This window comes from Dicentrarchus labrax, unplaced genomic scaffold, assembly GCF_905237075.1.
Source record: "Dicentrarchus labrax unplaced genomic scaffold, dlabrax2021, whole genome shotgun sequence".
Taxonomy (NCBI): Eukaryota; Metazoa; Chordata; class Actinopteri; family Moronidae; genus Dicentrarchus; species Dicentrarchus labrax.
Window position 1 is genome coordinate 9,102,842 of NW_026136702.1, and position 19,381 is coordinate 9,122,222.

Consider the following 19,381-nt stretch of genomic DNA (forward strand, 5'->3'; position numbering starts at 1 on the left):
TACAGTGTTTTCACTGACTTAAGTACAACATAGTTATTTTTAGCTCTGTGTTCAAACTCAAACCCACATGTGAATAGTTTAATTCTGGTTATTTGTAGCCTACATACTCCTACAGGAGGATAAGAAACTAGGCTGCCTCTGTCAAAGCTTTTGGCTGCAGTCAGCTTGAACATTTCTTTGTAGGGAGGTAGTGACTTACAGCATAGATATGCCCAGATAAGAGACACTTGTGGGCCAAACAAGGAACACTGTACTTTTGACTTGAATGAAAAATCCCTGCAAAGAATTCAAAGCCTTTCTGTAAGTGTAACAGTCGAGGCAGGTACATCTAACTATACATGTGGAATGACTCAATGTTTCCATAGACATCAGCACTCTGTGGTTTTTATCTTCATTCCACCATCAGTAAAATGCACATCTGTACAGTACAGTATACGTGTAGACTGAAGACATGTATTTGTGTGGATACAGTTACTTTTCTCTGACCTCTTCTCACTTATTGATCCACAGGCCCTGCAAGGTCAGATGACGGGACATCAGACTGCTATTGACACACTACGCAAAACCGCTGAGTCTCTGATAACATCTGAAGGAGACCTGCTGAGCAACTCAGATGAAATTCAGGAGACAGTAGGTGAGGGACAAGATCCAAGGAGGGAGCAGATTTGGCATCGTCTATGTAATATCTGGGAATTTAGATGATTTTATGTGTCATCCTTGACACTCAAATAATAGGAATATGATTTACTACTTTAAATATGCAAGTTGAAAGATGTCAGAAAATAAGATCGATAACTTTGAAATATCCTTTGTCCAGCTTTAAGTTAATAAATCTCATAGTCCTGCAACATGTTAACTGTAAGTAGGTAGGTTGTTAAGCAAGGAGACTGTCCATTGTTCCCAAAATATCATCATACCCCAAAGTGTCCACAATTCCTTTTCTAAATTTAATTCAAGTTATCAGTATGAAATATGGCTTTTGGAGTGTCTCATTTGTATTCTTTTTCCTCAATAATTGCTTTCTTGGCTTACGCTTAAAAATGCTCTTAGATCTATGCCAAAATTATAGCCTTAGCAAACTCATGAATGCCAAATAAGTTTCTGCTGTGATTTGAAATATTTATGTGTCCCATAACAATGAGAAATTACTCAGTTTTAAACATAACCGGATTTATTTCCATTTGTTGTAGATGACATAGTTGAGCGCTATGACAACCTGTCCAAGTCTGTAAGTGATCGAAATGAGAAACTGCAGATCACCCTGACTCGCTCAATGAGTGTACAGGATGGTTTGGATGAGATGATGGGATGGATGGAGGGAGTGGAGGCCAGTGTGAAAGAGAAAGGACAAATTCCTCTGGACTCTGCATCCATTGGAGATATTCTCAGCAAAGAAGCAGTATGTATTCTTGTCATCACTTCAGCAGACCAGTTACTATATACTGTATTTATTATTAGATGCTGCTGATTCTCACTTTATTTATCTATTAAAACGTTGCTGTTGTCCATCCTGTGTTTTCTAAGGCCTTAGAACAGGACATAGCAAGTCGCCAGAGCAGCATCTCAGCCATGAAAGCCAAAGTGAAAAAGTTTGTGGAGACGGCGGATCCCTCTGCTGCTGCACTTCTGCAGTCTAAGATGGACACTCTGTCTCAGCGCTTCTCCGATGCCTGTGACAAACATAAGCAGAAAGTTTCCCAACTGGAGCAGCTGAAGGAAAAGGTGGAAGAGTTTGAGACAGTCGCAGATAAAGTTCAGCAGTTTGTTGTGAAGCGTTCACAAGATCTACATGAGACAGACGGGCCAGGGAAAACTTTCAATGAACTGTCTCAACTAATGCAGGTAAATACACTTTTATGACCATAAATGGATACATTTTTCTTTCAGTAACATTTTCATAAAATTTGTAATTGTATACCACAGAGAATGACTGAATGTTCTGATTTCACTGCAGGATACTAAAGCTGAGATGGCTGAACATGCCAGTGATTTGGAGACGCTTCAGACTCTGTCCAAGGAGCTGTCTGAAATAAGCCCTGATGGAAACACAGCCCAGATCCAGAGCAAGATAGACAATCTCTCAAACATTTTCAGCACCTTCAAAGACACTGTCAAAGAAAAGTAAGTTAAAACAGTGGAGGGAAAAAGAAGGTCTTTGTATTGCCACTTTTAACAACTAGTTATACATCCTTTTCCTTAACATCTATCCTTGCATAATGTTGGTAATGTACAGATGGATTCATGAAATGACTGATTCTTGTCTACTACAGGGAAGAGGAGGTATCATCCTGTCAGGACCAGCTGGGAGAGTTCAGATCTGCAGCTAGCGCTCTCACAAAGTGGCTGGAGCAGACCAATGAGAAAGTACCTGCTGTTCAGCAAAGCAGCAGTGAGAAAAGTCTGGAGAAGGACCTGCAGATAGTCACTGTGAGTCATGAGATAAATAAAAAGTCTAACCACACTTAAAGTGCTGGAACAGAAGCATTTGATGTCGTACTTTGCATCTGGCACAGCGGGGGAGTCTGTGTGTTTTGCAATTGATCGATGTAAGTGTGTTTTAATAGATTATAGTCCTATCCTCCCTAAACTCCCCACCATCCCAACCGGCTTTCTCTGCCAACAAATGATAGGTAGATTATATGTGTTTACACAGGACAGATCTTGTAATGAAAAATTATTTTCTTTGCAAGGTGTTGTCTCTTTGCAAGAGAAGTATATCCTGAATTTACTGTGAAAAGCAAAAAAAAAAAAAAAAAATCAAAATCTTAAATTTCTTTCTTATTTATTCTCCCATGACTTTCATCTGTTATGAGTGCCAAGCTCCTATATACAATTTTTCTGTCATCAGGGATTATTAGATGAATGGACATCCAAAGGCCCAGATGTCCAAGACCTGAACAGTACAGGATCAGCGCTATGCAGCCTTATTACCTTCCTCACATCCCCTGCCAAGACAAAGACCCCAAGCAAGTCAGGTAAACATCAGCACACTTAACCTCATTTGTTTGAATTGTTCAGTGGAATGGGAAGCATGGTGTTTGGGTGCACTTCTAAGTACTGTATAATCACTAACCATTAGCGATCATGGAAAGATCTTTTGCCAGCAGTCCCAGACAGTCTGTCCTTTTCACCAGCTTTGTCTTATGTCTTTGCATCAGCTCTTACTAATGGTGGTGGTCCAGGGAGCCATTCCTATCTAACCAATAAAGGTAATATAGTGTATATACTGCTGTGGAAATACATGGTTTGTGGTGTGCTATGTCGGTATTATGGCTGGTTTTCAAAACACTGCTATGGCTGTGGGGGCTTTATGCCAATCTAACAAGCAGTGTTTGAAACTCACTTTAACAGTATGTTCAGAATTTGAGTAACAGGCATAACAAATAAAAGACAATAAGACTTTTTTTTTATGTCCCAATGGAAAAATTAAGCCTCAATCAAACTCCATAGGGAGTGAGCTAGTTCATAGATTTCCTTTGCGATTTTTCACAAATGAACCGAGGCCCCAACATCCATTCTCCCATACAAGGAGGACATATGACATAAAATTTTTTGTTTAAATCTTTTCCAAAAAAGGTTACAAAGTGCTTCGCAAGTAGATAAAATACAATAAAACAATCATATTAAAATGAACAAATTAAGTAAGTAAATGAAGTAAAATTCACAGTGTTTAAAAAAAAAAGAAATCTCTTAGTAGAGATTCAGTTTAGGGTCCTAGACTGCAATCACCGCCTGCTGCCTGATCACCTTTAGTCACGAGTCAAAAAGCCACCACCAGCTGATCTAAGAAGGCAGCCAGGCTCATGATGAGATCAGATGAGAGCAATATACATTGGGCCTCATGTAAGAACATTTTTCGCATTCTTATCTACATATAATACCTCCCTTACTTTTGTTCCAAGACGGATTCACCGAATCCCTCATGTTTGCACAAACCTGTCGCAATTTCCTCGTTTCAACCTGATGAATGCCACCTGTTTGTGAGGAGGTGCATGTTCCTAATATTTGATAATTTCCATATTTGATGCCCCCCAAATAGCTATATAAGGCTCCAAGTTCTGGTCCACATTTCATTCTCAGAAATATCCTACGGTAGTAAAAAGAACTTTAAGTCATGCTGTCAAAAAATCCACAGATAAAAACATAACAAATTTGGCAGTTATAGCAGTGCTATAATAGGACCCAAAAATGAGAGAATATTACTGCAGCTGTCAACACTGTCATTACCAAAGAAGGAATGGTTTGACTTAAACTTAGATGCTAGAAAACATCTTACTATAGCAAAGCAGCCCATGACTGAAATGGGAGGCAATCATGGAGATTGGACAAGAGAATACATTCTGTTATAGTTTGTTAAAGCGCAGCAGAGGATGTTCACCTGGGCAGTTACCAGACTCTGAGGCTGATGTTGGACTATGAGAATACTAATCAATCGCAAAATATTAATTCTACATTCCACTTTTTCATTTCGTTAACATTTCGTTAATATTTGAACTCAAATGTAATCAAATTAAGACACTATAAAGGTGTGTTTCCCCCTGTGGATGAAGTCTCTTGTATGTGCCACTTAAAAACAAATTTTGAAGCCCAATGTCTTTTTTTTTATTGAGTTACTTATTTACTGTAGTGACTTATTGTAAAGCTTGCAGTCACAGTCATGATTTCCACAAACTCTTGAATTCCATTTGCAAGGAGTTTGTGATATTTTACTCACTCATTCTGAACATACTGTACCAGTAGGCCACTTATTAATGGTACCTCACTGTTATCATAACCTCATAATGACACTTGACTATAAACTCCTGGGAAGGAAACTTAATAGAATTATTTGATGTTCTCAGAGCTGATGGTAATTCAGCAGAACATGTCATTCGTCAATGAGGGATATGCCAGCCTCGGGGAAATGCTGAAGAGTCGCGCTGCTGAGCTGAATAGTTCGGTGCAGGAGGTCAAAGAGGCACAAAAAGAGACGGACAACATGATGAAGTGGCTGAAGGACATGAAAAAGACTGCAGCTTCCTGGAACAATGCAGCCACAGAGAAAGATTCAGTGAAAACACAGATTGAACAGCAGAAGGTACAGAAGTGTTTTAAATTGAATTATGTTCTGAAACTGTACGTAGTCCTTGCTGTTATTATTCTGCTGTGAAAGAGATAGTCATATGACTCAAGTTGGAAATTCTGGGATTCTAATTTTGTTTTTATTCTCTCAGGCATTTGAGGATGACATGAAGCAAAAGCAGGAGCAGCTTCAGAAGCTCAGAGACAAGCTCCTAAACTTGATTAAGACTCATCCAAACTCCCCCGAGGCAGAAAAATGGAAGCAGATGCTGGCAGAAATAGGTATGCACAAGGTGTTGTCTCCAGATGGCCCTGGGTAATTTATGTCACTGAATCTGTTAGAGGTATGTTGAATCCGACTTAGGAAAAAAATAATCTAATTACTGCACAGGCTTTTGAGTAAAGGCTTTTATAAAAGACATATTGATCAGCTATACTGCCAGTGTTCATCTGGTCATATACCCACCGTATAGTACATGTAGCACATGTTAACAGAATGTGAGCCTGTCTCAGTAACTGCTCTCCGCCAGTTAAATTAACACTTTTGTAGTGCCAAGTCTGCACAGTGGGAGGTTTGCAAAGAGAACAGTAGGACAGTGGATAGAAAGGTGCTGTTGTACTGACTAATGCAAACTGGTGTGACTGTTCTGCCCTCCTGCTCAGATGCTGCTTGGGCAGATGTCAGCGGCTCTGTGGAGGAGAGGAAGCAGCACCTGGAGCAGTCAAACAAGAATCTGAACATCTTCCAAACAACTGAGCTGCAGCTTGGACAGTGGCTGTCAGAGAAAGAGCTGATGATGAGTGTCCTTGGACCCCTCTCGATAGACCCCAACATGCTTAAAATGCAGAAGCAACAAGTTCAGGTAAGCATGCATGTTGTTGGAAGTAACCCGAGGCTTGAGCATCTCTTTAGAACCAGTTTTTTCTATGGTTTTGGAAAGGATGGTCATCTTGACTGATTTTTGCCCTCCAGATCCTCCAGAATGAATTCAAGAGCCGTAAACCTCAATATGAGCAACTCGAGGAAGCTGCCTCTGCCATTCTTAGCTCCTCAGGCAACCAAGACCCATCAAGTGGCAAACTGGTGAGGGAGCAGCTCGCTGCCGTCACTCAGAAGTGGCAAGGCCTTACAGAAAAGCTGGACCAGCGAGACAGCCTCATCGACCAGGCTGTGGTGAAGACGGGGCAATTCCAGGAGTTACTGAGGAGTCTCAGTCAGACCGCCTCTCAGCTGGAGACTGAGCTCACCAACCATCAGGGCCAAAGCACCCAGCCCAATGCTGTGAAGAAGCAGTTGGAGGAAGTCCATAACATCTCAGGTCAGCTGAGAGAGGAGAGGAAGAAGCTGAAGGAGGCAGAGGTCATCAACGCAGAGCTCATAGCGATGGTGACTGAGGACTATCTCAAAGCAGACTTAGCTAGGCAGCTGGAGACCGTCAGCAAGCCCTTCAAACAGCTGGAAGAGAAAGCAGGTTGGCCTTTTAACTTAACCCAATAATGTAATGTTGTAATGTTTGGACAGAAAAAAACATTCTATTTGTGCTGAGTCACAGTAAAATAGATTTGTATATATATATACAACTATCAGCCATAACATTATGGCATTAAGTTTGAGGACAAAATGTTCACTTGCTGCCTAATATATCCCACCCACTGACAGGTGGCATGATAACCAGATAATCAGTGTTATTCACGTCACCAGTCAGTGGTCATAAAGTTATGGCTGATCGGAGCATGTATATTTGATAACTTCCCAGCAGGCTTAATTGTAGTAATCACTCTTGTGGAGATTCAAATTCTGAAGACAGTTTTTTTTGCTTTTCACTCATACTCATTACTTACTAATTTTTTTATTTGGCATGAGGTTTAGTTAACTGAGACTTCCCAATAATTTATATCAGAAACGTGGAATAAAAAAATAATCTGCAGTAATATTCCCAATATCCCCAAAACTAACTAACTGCTTTCTCTGTTGTAGCGAAACGGATCGAGCAGCTCAACTCAACATTTGCCAGCTCTCAGCAGTTCCATCAAACCTCCAAAGATTTCCAGTCATGGCTGGGTGAGAAGATCCAGGATCAGTCTAAGCCACAGCCCATCTCTGCCAAAGTGGAAACCCTGCAACAAGCGTTAGAAGAGCACAGTAAACTCCAGAAGGCTCTCAGTGAACATGAGGAAGCTTATAACACAATCACTGGGGAAGGGGAGATGCTTCTGCAGAACACCGACGGTGCAGAAAAACTGGCACTACAAGGACAGCTTAGTACACTCTCTTCCAACTGGGAGGAGGTGAAGAAGAACTCTGTGGAACAGGCTGATAAACTCCAGACTGCTCTGCAGAGATCTCTGAAGTATCAGGAGCATGCAGAGAAGCTCAGCTCTTGGGTTCAAGAGTGTGAAGCTAGCGAGGGCCGAGTCAAACTCACAGTTGATCCAGTTGATGTGGAGAGCTCCATTTCTCAGGTGAAAGCTCTCCAGAAGGATGTCGACAAGCACAGAGGGATGGTGGAGCAGCTCAACGCGTCTGCAGACAGCCTTCTTGAGGTGGCCAACTTGGACACTGAATCTGTCAAAGAGGAGAAGGCTAGCATTGGCAAAAGAGTGGACAATGTGGTGGAAGGTCTGCAGAGCAAAAGGGAGTCCCTGGAGAAGATTTCACACACAGTTAAAGAATTTAATGATGCCTACAAAGAGGCAAAAGCTCAGCTTGAGGGGGCCCAGAAGCAGGTGGATGCCTATGAATCACAGGGAGCGCAGGCACACAGCAACAAGAACCTGACCAACATGAAAGCCCAACATAAGAGTTTAGAAGGAGTCCAGAACCAAGTAGAGCACCTGAAGAGCTTGGCCAAGGACCTTGTGGTAGATGTCCCAGATGCTGATGGAGTAACAGACCTCTTGCTGCAGGCTGACAGCGTGGAAAAAGACTACAGCACCCTTAACAAGAAACTAGAGGACACATGCCAAGTCTTGGAGGGTAAACTGCAGGGTATTGGGCAGTTCCAAAACAGCATCCGTGAGATGTTCACCTGTTTCACAGACCTGGATGATGAACTGGACAGCATGGCACCTGTGGATCTGGACTTGGCCACTCTTAAAGAACAGCGGGAGAGCATTCAAAGCTTTGTGTCTAAGCTGCAAGAGCTGATGGCCAACACAGCCAATGCTGGAGACAGCTGTAAGAAGATGCTAGAGACTGAAACCTCTCCTGACCTGTTGGGCCTGAAGAGAGATCTGGATGCTCTGAGTAAGCAGTGTGGTAAACTATTGGACAGGGCTAAAGGCCGAGAGGTGCAGGTGCAGAGTACTCTCACCAAGCTAGAGGAGTTGTACGGTAAACTCCACCAAGCACAAGATAAACTTTGCAGTGCTGTGGACAAGGAGGCATCCCAGGAGGCAGTCGGCATGGAGACAGACATCATCAATCAACAGCTGGAGGCCTTTAAGGTAAGGTATCCCCAATTTAACATTTATTTAAATTCTTTAGACCCAAACATGGAATTTTATTGAATTCAATTGGTGTCCAATGTAATTATAAGGTATTATGTGAAATCACAGCCGTGGTTAATGCTGGTAGCTTGCTGCATGTTACATGAATGAACCATATTAAATATTCGGGATGCAACTAACAATTACAACAATCGCTTAATTAATTTGCGGATTATTTTCCTTCATAATCGATTAATTGTTTGGCCTATTCAACATCAGAGAACATAATAAAGTAAATCAAATTCCCATCAATCAATGTTCTAGAGCACAAAGTGATATCAGATGTCTTGTTTGGTCCAACCAGCTGCCCAAAACCCAAAAATATTCCACTGACTATGATGTCAGGACAAACAAAGCAGCAGATTTTCACATTTAAGAAGCTTAAACAAGAGACTGTTAACATTTTTTGCTTTTAAAAAAATGACTAATGATAAACAATTATTAAAAAAAATTGACAAATGATTTTCTGTCAATCGACAAATTGATTAATGGACTAATCATTTTAGCTAATATATATGTAAAATGAATTACGGCTATGTGACAATTGATTAAGAGAGAGCTCTAAAATAATATGCAGACCTCTGGGGATGAAGATGAGTTTACAAATGAAAGTACATCATTTTGGCACAATGTATTGCGCAAACATAAATCAGGAATTCTTGTGCTTCTACAATTTGTTCACATATAGTAAAATTGAAAGCTAATTTGAGAAATACATTTCTTTCAAAATTAGATAATAGAAAGTGGAACATACATTTGTTTTCTTTTTAGACATAAAAGTCATTATCATTATCTTTTTTTTTTTTTTTAATGCAAAGATTGTGACCAATGTGACAGATGTCCCCTTTGGTATTCACAGCAACTGGCAGCTACTGGCATATGCTGTTTTAATTGTGACTATTAGTTTCACATATCACAATGTTAATATTACACTCATTACACAAACTTACAATTTAGTATTTTAGATGCTGTATATTTAAAAAACCTTGCACTGGGGCAGATTACAAGCAGCCTCTCCACTGAGCACACTTGCTACATTCGTGACAATCCTCTGGGGACTGCTGGTTCATTAAGGGCATCTGGTGTTAACAAAAGAGCTGCGGCCCATATGCAAGGCTGGTCCAGGAGGGATGGACCGCCACAGCCAGGTGGTCGCCAGCAGGGAGTCACTTGATTCAGTGGTCCCAATAATGAAGCTAGGCCTGCATCCTGATCTCTTCACATTGATATTGTTGACCCTTCGTCGCCTGACGCTCTAAACTTAGAGCAGCTTGGCGTTCATTTTACCATTTTGACACCAGTTGGTAAAGTGACGCTCAGCAACCATTAAAATGAAACCTTATAGTATTTAGTGCAGGGCTGAGTGTCCATTAAGGCCTGTGGTAATATGAAGTTAGATGGCTAAATGTAGTGTGATAAGGGCTTGAATGTTGTAGACACACTGCACCATTTAGCCTACCAGTTAATTTAATCACTGTGATTATATATAATTAAAAAATGCAGTCTGATCATTTAGATGAACTAGCTGCTATGTAATTTTTCGTTCATGGTTTATACTGCATGTGCACATATTGTCCAAAGGATGTTAATTATGAAAAGGTATCAGTACTCGCTAATAGTAGATTTTAGTAGTAGATTTTTTTTGTCCTGATGGTCTGTTTTCAATTTCTCTGACTCTCCGTATTGTCATATAAAATCATGGAGGCCTTTGTTAGTATCAGTGAGGGATAAAACAAGGGGTAGCCATTAGCAAGATTTATAGACAGATGCAAAATATTTTAAAAGCCTGTAAATTCCTGTGGAGTTTTCCAAAAGAGGATTAACCTATATTTAGAGGTGAAATTCTGAAACACTTCTTCATTTGCAGTATTAGACAGTATTACAATAAAACAATGTAAACACCCCTGTATAGGCAAATGACACAGATCTGTCCTAAGATGTAGGTCAAAGGATTTTTTTTTTTTTTTCAATTAAGGGGGTGCTGCACTCACGTAGGAGGGCTACATCCAAACCTCCATTTGAGTTGTGTGGATTAAAATATCACTGGGGTAAAGGGGGGTGGGGGTGTCAGTTTGTTGTGTGGAGTTTGGGTTAAAGGCCTCGCAGGGTAACTATTAAAGAAGTGATTGATTCAAATTGTTGCTGAGCAGCGTTGTCATGGTGCATGTTTTCACCCCCCGCTTTGTCTTTTCACCAGTCTGGGTTGAGAGGGCATATATACGGCCTCAGCTGCTGGTGGAAAATCCCCTTTGTACTCACTCTTACCAATACCAGAGCAATGTGTCGGAACTTGAGTTTGTTTATTTAGCTGCAGCATGAAAACATTAGATGATTGTGTCATATTCTGTTTTATATTCAGTGGATCTTGTTGCTGTAGGTAAGTGGGCTTTATTGGCAGCTGGCGAGAAAGACATAAACAGAGAAAGACAGTGCTTGGATTCGTCTCTTTCATGTGCTGTTACCATTTTAGGTCAAGTTTTGAATGAGACACGCCTGACTTCATGTGTTTACTCTTGTTTTTCACATGAGATTTGCAGGAGCTCCCGTGAGGGAGTACTGGTGTATGTATATCTTTACGTGCACCTTAAAGGGCAGCTTTCGTGACTCAACGCTACTGGGGGGGTTGGCGTGGGTGTTATTTCTCACTGTTCAGACATTACATCAGTGGCTCTTGCAATTCATAAAGGAACTTCTACCAACTGAATCACACTTTCGCTAACCCTTTTTATTGAAGTTGATGAGGGGGAAAAAGGTGTCATTGTGACGATGTACTGTAGCTTACTCACTGCCCCATAGCAATGACACACTCTTCTTAAAGTGAAACATGAAACTTCTACGGGCCAGTTGCTATACAAGTAGTGTGCACATTGTTTTGCTGTAAGGCGATTATGTTGAGTTTTCTATTCGTCAAAGGTTTCTAGTATTTGTTTCCAAAGCAGACCTACGTCTTAATTGTTAAAGCAGGCCTCGACTTAACCTAAATGGCAGAAGTCGAGTTTGAAAACAATACAGATTTGTGACAATGACGTGTCAACCCATTAATTAACAGTTTAATGTTGTTCAAGACCTCTAGTTCCTCAGCTGATCAGCAGACTTACCGGTTTTATAGTTAATACAATAGTGTCAGCATGCTTGGTTTTGCTAAAGTGCTATCTAATTCATCTTTTGATGTGATAATTTATTCTTCGTTTAAGTCATTTCTTCAAGCAAAAATTATGGTTTAAGCTTTTCAAATATGTATATCTGGTTTTCTTGATTTCCCTTGATGGTAAACTCTTTGGGTTTTGGACTGTTTTTTCAGGAAAATGGTGATTGACATTTGTCGTGTTAATAAAATATATAATCAGCACATTTAATTGATAATAAATGAATGACTTTGTGTGTTCAAGCAAGTCCAGGAAGCCCTCCTCCAAGTTTTACATAATTAGAAAACATCCAATTTTACCCTATCATGATGAATCAATGGTGAGATTTGAAAATGCTCAGATATCTTCCACATAGAGAGCACATGTTTCTCTCTGTGTCTGAATCAAATTTGGCTCTTAGTTGCGGTTGCGCTGTCGTAGAAACTCCTCTATGCCCGATTGTTTGGGGAGGCTGATGAGAGGTGAAAGTGTAAAAGCTTTTATTTGTTGTTTGATCAAAAATGTGTCCTCTTTTAAACTTTCAGCTTTAGGTCTTCAGTGCTTAAATAAAATGCAGCATTCACAATTTATGTAAAGTTCACAAAGTATTTTAAGTTATATGGCACAGTGGGGGTAAAGGGCTGCAGCAGCCAGGAAAATGACTAGAGGAATAATTTGTATTCATAAACGTATATACAAAAGCATTTAAGAAGTATCCGGGTTCCAGTGGCTGAACATCCTTTTTTAAAATCCCACTAGATCTTAACCGCTTATTTATCTCTGCCAGGGTCCTCCTTCTGTCTCCTTTCATGCGTGCGTGCGTGTGTGGACAAAGAATTGGGATTGTTCAGCTCCTTACCGAGCTACTGTGGTGTAGACAATCCAGGAAACAAAAATAAATTCCTTTCATTATCTCCTCTATCCTCCTTTCTTCTCCTACCCCGGTCACTGGACATAAAAAGTGCCTTCATGCACTTGGCAGAGCCGTCGGTGTTAAATTACCTGGGACCTGTGCCTCCCTCAGCATTCCACAGTAATTAAGAATATCTGCAGGGTCCACAGCAACCGTCCACGGGAAGGAAAAAAAGAGGGCAAAGGGAGAAAAAAGGAAAAATGTGTATCTATTTCAGCATAGTGTGATGTCATCGTAGTGGGAGCTGCTGCTGGTCTAGGTTTTTCTTTTTTTTAAATTTTCTTTGTGAAGTAAAAAAAAAACTGGTGTGTATCACTTCCCCTCCCCTCATTCCCTCAGTCACTGAAAGGAAAAAAGACGAAAAGTGAGTGATTGTGTCAGGATGCGGAAGATGGCTTAGAAGTGAAGTCATATGGGCCATGCTGACATAAGGGGGAATTAGAAAGGGAAAAAAAGGGTCATGTGTCCACCAATCAACATGTGCCGGAGCGGCTCTGAGCACAAATGGAGTTGTGGCAGATGTTGTCTGAATAATGAGCGGGGGCGGGGCATGAAACCCTCTGCCAGGAGGGTGTCTGTCATTGCAAGGGAGCGATGAGAGAGAGAGGGCAGGCTTTTTTGTTTATCCAGGAGTACCAGCTCTCCTCAGAACTGCCCACACTTTTTTGGTAGAGCCTGCTGGATATGTCTGTGGATATTTTCACTTTGCACTGAAGATTTTCCTTTGGCTCGCATTGGATGCTGCTGAGGATTTCGGGAGAAAAGAAGCACTTTGGATCAGAGGAATAGTGATTAAATTTTGGCAATGCACGGAGAAGAGCCTGGAGGAATATTTTTGGGATAGGTGACTGTATTGAAAGACTGGATTTTCATTTCTGATTCAGTATGAAGCTGCTATACAGTCCTGGGATTTTTTTTTAATATTGTTTGACATGTTTGTATTTCTAAAGCCTTTATTTTTTAAAAATCTAGATCAACTTAATTGTCCATAGTCTTTGAAAGAAAATCTCCATAAGCAACTGTTGTTTTATTTAGAAAAATAAGTGGAAATCTTTTGTATTTATTTGCTAACTTCTCATTCAAAAGAGGAAGAAAAATGATTATTTTGCACACAGTTGCTTCTCACATTGTGCTCCTTTTTGAACTACCACGTGTGCAACATATACCTCAAAGGATTTCACTACATCCTTAATCTTTTCTTTGTCGTGACTAGTAACAATTGTTTTAGCATGGGCAAACCGCTGAGCAGACCAGATTGCCTCAGACAAAACCCTTCCTGTGTGGGGAAGGGGGAGGAGGAGGACATGAACATTGATGACTGCTATGTGCCCCAGAGATCCATTTATGACACCGTCCGGCTCAATGAGCAGATAGACTCGGGCTCTAAAGGCAGCCTTTCTTCCCGACACTTCACAGGCACCCTACCTTACACTCACCGCACATTAGACCTCAGCAGCCTGTGTGGAAATGGAGCTCTCTCTGCTTCCAGTTCATTTGAGCTCCGGACCCGCAAACCTGCCATGCTGGATGAGCGTGCTGTCTTTGATGGACTTAAACTCAATGGGCATGTAATCAGGGCGACTGATACAGTGTTGCCTAAGTCACGTCTCCAGGGAGGAGAGAAGAAGGATCATCCACACCATCGGCGGTCGTGGCGGACTTTTGCCCCCACCAATTTGGGCGAGTATGCGAGCCGCAGTGGAACCTTGTGCTCAGGGAGTGTTGAGAGGCCGGGGTTGATCAATGGCAGGAGAGGGCAGAGTATGACCAGCTCACTGACATCTGAAGAGGACTCGGGTCTGTACAGCCCTACTGTGGAGAGGGAGCGACATGCTCATAGATCCAACAAAAGATCAGGCCCCGGTACAAGGAGCCTCTCGTCTTCAGAGGCAATGCATATGTCTGGGGACCTGAGAACGGGCCGATCCCTCAGCTCAGGGCAGGAGGAGTTCCCTTTCTCACCTGCGAGGGACAACCGGTCTCTTTACCACAGTAGCAGCTTGGTCCAAGAGCAGCGACAAACTGAATCTGGTGTGGTGGATCTAAATCACACGCATACCTACAGCAATGGAGAGTACAAATACTCCACAGGGAGGTTATCCTTAGGGTCAGCCTCCAGGACTCAAAACGAAAGCTCTGGGTGGCGTTCCAGGACTTTAACAGACTATGATGAGCTGTCCACTGCTGAGCTGTTAGAGGATGTGTCACCTCAGGACGACTGTGAGTTGGTTAGTGTGGTGGTGACACAGCCTGAGACACACGGAAACTCTACTGTAACTCTACCCGCAGACAGCCAGCAGGCAACAGAACCATGTACTGTGCAACAAGGAGCATCCAAATACAACATGGAGGAGCTGGAGGAGTTCCTGCAGTCTGTGGAGGCCTGTCTACCTAAAAGTTTACAGACATTCCAGCACGCAGGAGAGCAAGAGATAGAGGCCTTACTGAATGCCATCGCTGCATGTCCTGAAATGGACCCTATGGGTTATTTCTCTCCTCAGGTGCCCAAAAATATCCTCTTCCCTTACTTCCGAGTTTTGCTCATTAGCCGGTAGGGCACGTTTCACTAGATGATACAACTCTTTAGATGAGTTTTTCCTGGTTGCTGGCTTGGTGTTTTTCTTACATATCTGATTATAATAGGTTTTGCTCACTAGTTTAACCTGGAAGTCTGCATGTGTGATTGTGCACAGCTGTGCTTTTGTAGAGGCTGCTGACTGGTTAGAGAGTTGTTTATGTCAGCTGCATTTTTAACACTTAACCTGAGGTGATGTCGTGGCAATAATGTCTCTGGATTCGGGCAATTTCCTGGCATCATTTTGGACTGTTTTCAATAAAACAAATTATTTTTACTAATGGCTTTTGATATGTTTCAGAGAACGAATTGGTGTGAAGCTCAGTTAGTCAAATTATTTTCAGAAGATAAGAGTGATGATGGGAGCTATATTCTAATTAAACTGCAAATGTAGAATTGTTCAGAATAAATCAAATACTTAATTTGGACAATTTCCCACAAAATCTAATAAAACTACTGCATCATTGAACTCTCTAGTCTTAACAATTGCAACAGTAATCCAGTAGGTTTAATGAACCTTTAAATGAAACTGATGACATTGTAATTTGAGCACTTATAAAACATTTATCCTGATTTGTTCCATTTGTCTTCAGGCTTTCCAGAAAGACGACATTGATCCATTACAGACGCAGCTTCAAGACATTAACTTCCTTGGCCAGGGCCTGATCCAAACCGCCGCCAAAGGCACCAGCACCAGGAAGCTTGAGGATGACCTGGAGGAAGTCAACACAAAGTGGAATACTCTCAATAAAAAGGTTATTTGTTTTATACTACCAGTCTGACTGGTTGATCTTTGCTTGTGAATAGAGGTCTTTAGTGAAATTATAAAGAGATATTGGCAGTGTAATGAGTCATTCGTTCATACTATTTGTTATAGTGTTATCCTTTGATGTGTTAGTGGGTGCAGTTTAAGTCGGCCTTAAAACAGGTGACATCTATATTTACCATGTGGTCTGCAGATTGCTGAGCGTTCAGCCCAGCTGCACGAAGCCCTGTTGCATTGTGGGAGATTCCAGGATGCTCTGGAGTCACTGCTCAGCTGGTTGACTGACACAGAGGAGCTCATGGCCAATCAGAAACCTCCATCTGCAGAGTTCAAAGTGGTGAAGGCGCAGATACAAGAGCAGAAAGTAAGGCAGTGTCACTTGGTACAAACACATAAACACATAAAAACACAGACATAAAACACACCAGCAGTTCTATTTCAATCTTTCCACTTCAAGACTAGAAAACCAACTCAACATTATGACTTTGCCGTTCATCTTATTTAATTGACATCCATTGTTAAACATGAGTGTGGTACACAAAGCTTTTAGTTTAATGGACACTTAATTTGCGCCTGTTAGATTTACTGTTTTTCACCACCAAGCAATTCTCGTGCTGAGAGCATGTTAAAGGCGCCCAATAACTCTCGTGCTTTGTTTGCCTTTGACAGCTCTTACAGAGACTGCTGGATGACCGAAAGCCAACAGTGGAGCTGATAAAAAAAGAGGGAGGGAAGGTTGCAGAACTGGCAGAGTCTGTGGATAAGGAGAAGGTTGCAAAAGAGATCGAATGCCTGGGGCAGAGGTGGGACGCTCTGCTCAAGAAGGCTGAAAACAGGTCTGTATAAACACCTGTAATATTAAACTCCCCTCTAAACACAATGGTTTAGTACGCTTCAGAATTAAATGTTGATAATGAAAGGTTTTCCTAAGATTTCAAGCCTAATTGAATTGTTGCCTAGATTTAGATCTGGGAAAACGAATTATCTTAGTATCAAACCTCTAAATTTACTTTTACTTTCCTCCTAATGAAGCTTAAATGAATAATTTGACATTTTAGGAAACACGCTTATTTGCTTTCTTGCCCAGAATTCGATGCCACTCTGATGTGTTTTTAATAGGTTTGGCTGAAAATAAATTTGTCTGTCACTCTGTCTATTACTCTACTGCTTTTCTAATCCACTGCTGTTATTATCTGCATAAATGTGTCAGGCACAAGCAACTAGAGAGCATCTTAGTCGTCACTCAGCAGTTCTATGAGACCCTAGAGCCCCTGAGCGAGTGGCTCGCAGCTACAGAGAAACAAGTAGCCAACTCCGAACCCATTGGCACTGAGACGTCTAAACTGGAAGATCAGATCTCTCAGCATAAGGTAACATCCATCCTCTCACATCATTACCATATGTTTGGGGATGTTTTTATGACACAGATCAGTTCTGTTCAGCTGAATTCAGTTTCATTCATTTTGCTCGTTACTTTAAGTTTGTGCTTTTCATTATTTCCCATTCCGTTTTTCATTAAATTTATGTTTCATATTTTTTGTTTTATGTGTGTGTTTTCTGTTTTTGTCATATCTCCTTGGTTTGCTTCCCATCCCCTGTGGTCAGGCCTTAGAGGAGGAGATAATGAATCACAGTAAAGACCTGTTTCAGGCCGTCAGTCTGGGTCAGATGCTTAAAACTGTGAGCTCAGTGGATGATAAGGAGTTTGTTCAGTCCAGACTGGACACCACCCAGGCCAGTTACATAGAGCTCCAGGAGCGATGCAGGAGGAAAGCCGAGATGCTGCAGCAAGCTCTGGCAAATGCCCAGCTGTTTGGAGAGGACGAAGTGGCCCTCATGAACTGGCTCAACGAGGTGTACACAAGGCTGAGTGAGGTGTCCGTCGAGGACTACAATATAGATGTTCTTGAAAAGCAGCTGGCAGAACAACGGGTATACGCTCCTCCTCAGGCCAGGCATTATGTTGTCCTTTCATATAAGTTGCATCAATCATGTCTCATTTGATTTTAGTGATTTGTGTTGTCATGCATTATTTACAGTGGGAAGTTTCTTGTCACTTCCAAAGACCATTTTGTGTTTTCCTTTCAGGCACTGCAAAGTGATATTGAGCTGAGGAAGCAGAATGTTGACCAAGCCATTTGTAATGGGATGGAGCTTCTGAAGCAAACAACAGGCATGTCTGTCTTCTATCCCAGTCTTTGTAATACACATCATAAGGTTTTCTGCCTTATTTAGGAAACCTTTCAACAGTCACAAGTCTTTCATAATCTTAAATGACAAATTTAGTTGAAATCAAATTTTCAGAAAGCACTGGCAGTATCCCATCTGTCAACTTATTTAAAGAAATACTTCAACATTATCATAATGGAGTTCCCTTTCAGTTGGTTCACTCAGTACAACTTATATAGTTTGGTATGTCACACCCCCACGTGGCCTGACCTCACCGCACACTTTAGTTCGGTCCTTTCTGCTGGGTCTTTGACACGCTAGAGTGCTGGAGGTTAAACTCCGGTTCGGTGGCTGCTCTGTAGTTCTGCATGTCCCATATTATATGTGTTGTAGCGAGTGAAGTAACTGAAAAAGAATGAAATGTTATGACTATAACTTCTCTTCCCTGAAGGAGAGAAATGAGGTACACCTTTGTTGCCCTGCTGTGCATCTGGGCTCAGTGAAGAGCGGCTATAAGATTTTTTTGTTCATTTTCTTGCTGAGAGTTGTAAAACCACAATGTATTGTTTTTTAACTTTGTTTATTGTATGAAATAACAGATATAACATGTAAATTAGTGAGCTAGAGGTGCTGGTAGGTATATTATGTTGCCTTTGGACAGGAGCTAGCTGCTTCCAGTCCTTATGCTAAGCTAAGCTAACCAACTGCTCTCTGCAAGAAAGCGTATTTCCCAAAGTGTCAAACAATTCCTTTAATTGTCAGTGGGTTCATATTTGGGTGCAAAGTATGGAATTTGTTGAAATCTATTTTGAACATGCATTCATTCTTGTTTTGGCATATTATAAGTACCTATGGTATTGAAATGTATGATTTGTCTTTCAAACATCTCACATCATTAAAGTAATTCGTGCAGGATGCCGCTTTCTACAGCAGGAATAATACAATTATTGTATGATATTTTACTTTTTTTTTTCTAGGTGATGAGGTGATTGTTATCCAAGGCAAACTGGATGGAATAAAAACAAAGTATGCTGAGATCAACTCTATGAGTGACAACGTTTTGAAGAAATTGGAGCGGGTTTTGAGTCTCTCTACTAAGCTGCAACATACCCACGACGACCTGGGCTCCTGGCTAGAGAAAGCAGAGGCTGAGAGTAGCGCTTTTGCTGACCAGGAACCAGTGGGCGAGCAGCTCATTCATGCACAAAGCAGGCAGAAGGTAATAGTTTCTACTATAAAAGTTCATATTCGCCCCTAAAGAAATAAATACCAAATGTAGCTCT

General features: G+C 41.3%; 1 protein-coding gene across 18 annotated transcripts in view; it reads left to right on the forward strand.

The window, feature by feature from the left end:
- Window positions 1–19,381, forward strand: part of dst (dystonin) — a 104,436-nt gene that overhangs the window by 62,720 nt on the left and 22,335 nt on the right. For 14 of the 18 annotated variants that reach the window (XM_051416575.1, XM_051416579.1, XM_051416576.1 and 11 more), the window contains 19 exons: window positions 511–634; window positions 1,191–1,399; window positions 1,525–1,842; window positions 1,955–2,121; window positions 2,271–2,427; window positions 2,849–2,975; window positions 3,159–3,209; window positions 4,842–5,077; window positions 5,214–5,343; window positions 5,725–5,924; window positions 6,035–6,533; window positions 7,040–8,508; window positions 15,757–15,918; window positions 16,123–16,293; window positions 16,599–16,765; window positions 17,140–17,299; window positions 17,535–17,861; window positions 18,018–18,102; window positions 19,076–19,317. In XM_051416575.1, the coding sequence (XP_051272535.1) occupies window positions 511–634; window positions 1,191–1,399; window positions 1,525–1,842; window positions 1,955–2,121; window positions 2,271–2,427; window positions 2,849–2,975; window positions 3,159–3,209; window positions 4,842–5,077; window positions 5,214–5,343; window positions 5,725–5,924; window positions 6,035–6,533; window positions 7,040–8,508; window positions 15,757–15,918; window positions 16,123–16,293; window positions 16,599–16,765; window positions 17,140–17,299; window positions 17,535–17,861; window positions 18,018–18,102; window positions 19,076–19,317 (5,001 nt within the window). The remainder of the gene's footprint in view (window positions 1–510; window positions 635–1,190; window positions 1,400–1,524; window positions 1,843–1,954; window positions 2,122–2,270; window positions 2,428–2,848; window positions 2,976–3,158; window positions 3,210–4,841; window positions 5,078–5,213; window positions 5,344–5,724; window positions 5,925–6,034; window positions 6,534–7,039; window positions 8,509–15,756; window positions 15,919–16,122; window positions 16,294–16,598; window positions 16,766–17,139; window positions 17,300–17,534; window positions 17,862–18,017; window positions 18,103–19,075; window positions 19,318–19,381) is intronic. The other 4 variants (XM_051416604.1, XM_051416666.1, XM_051416638.1 and 1 more) reach the window with 2 other exon arrangements.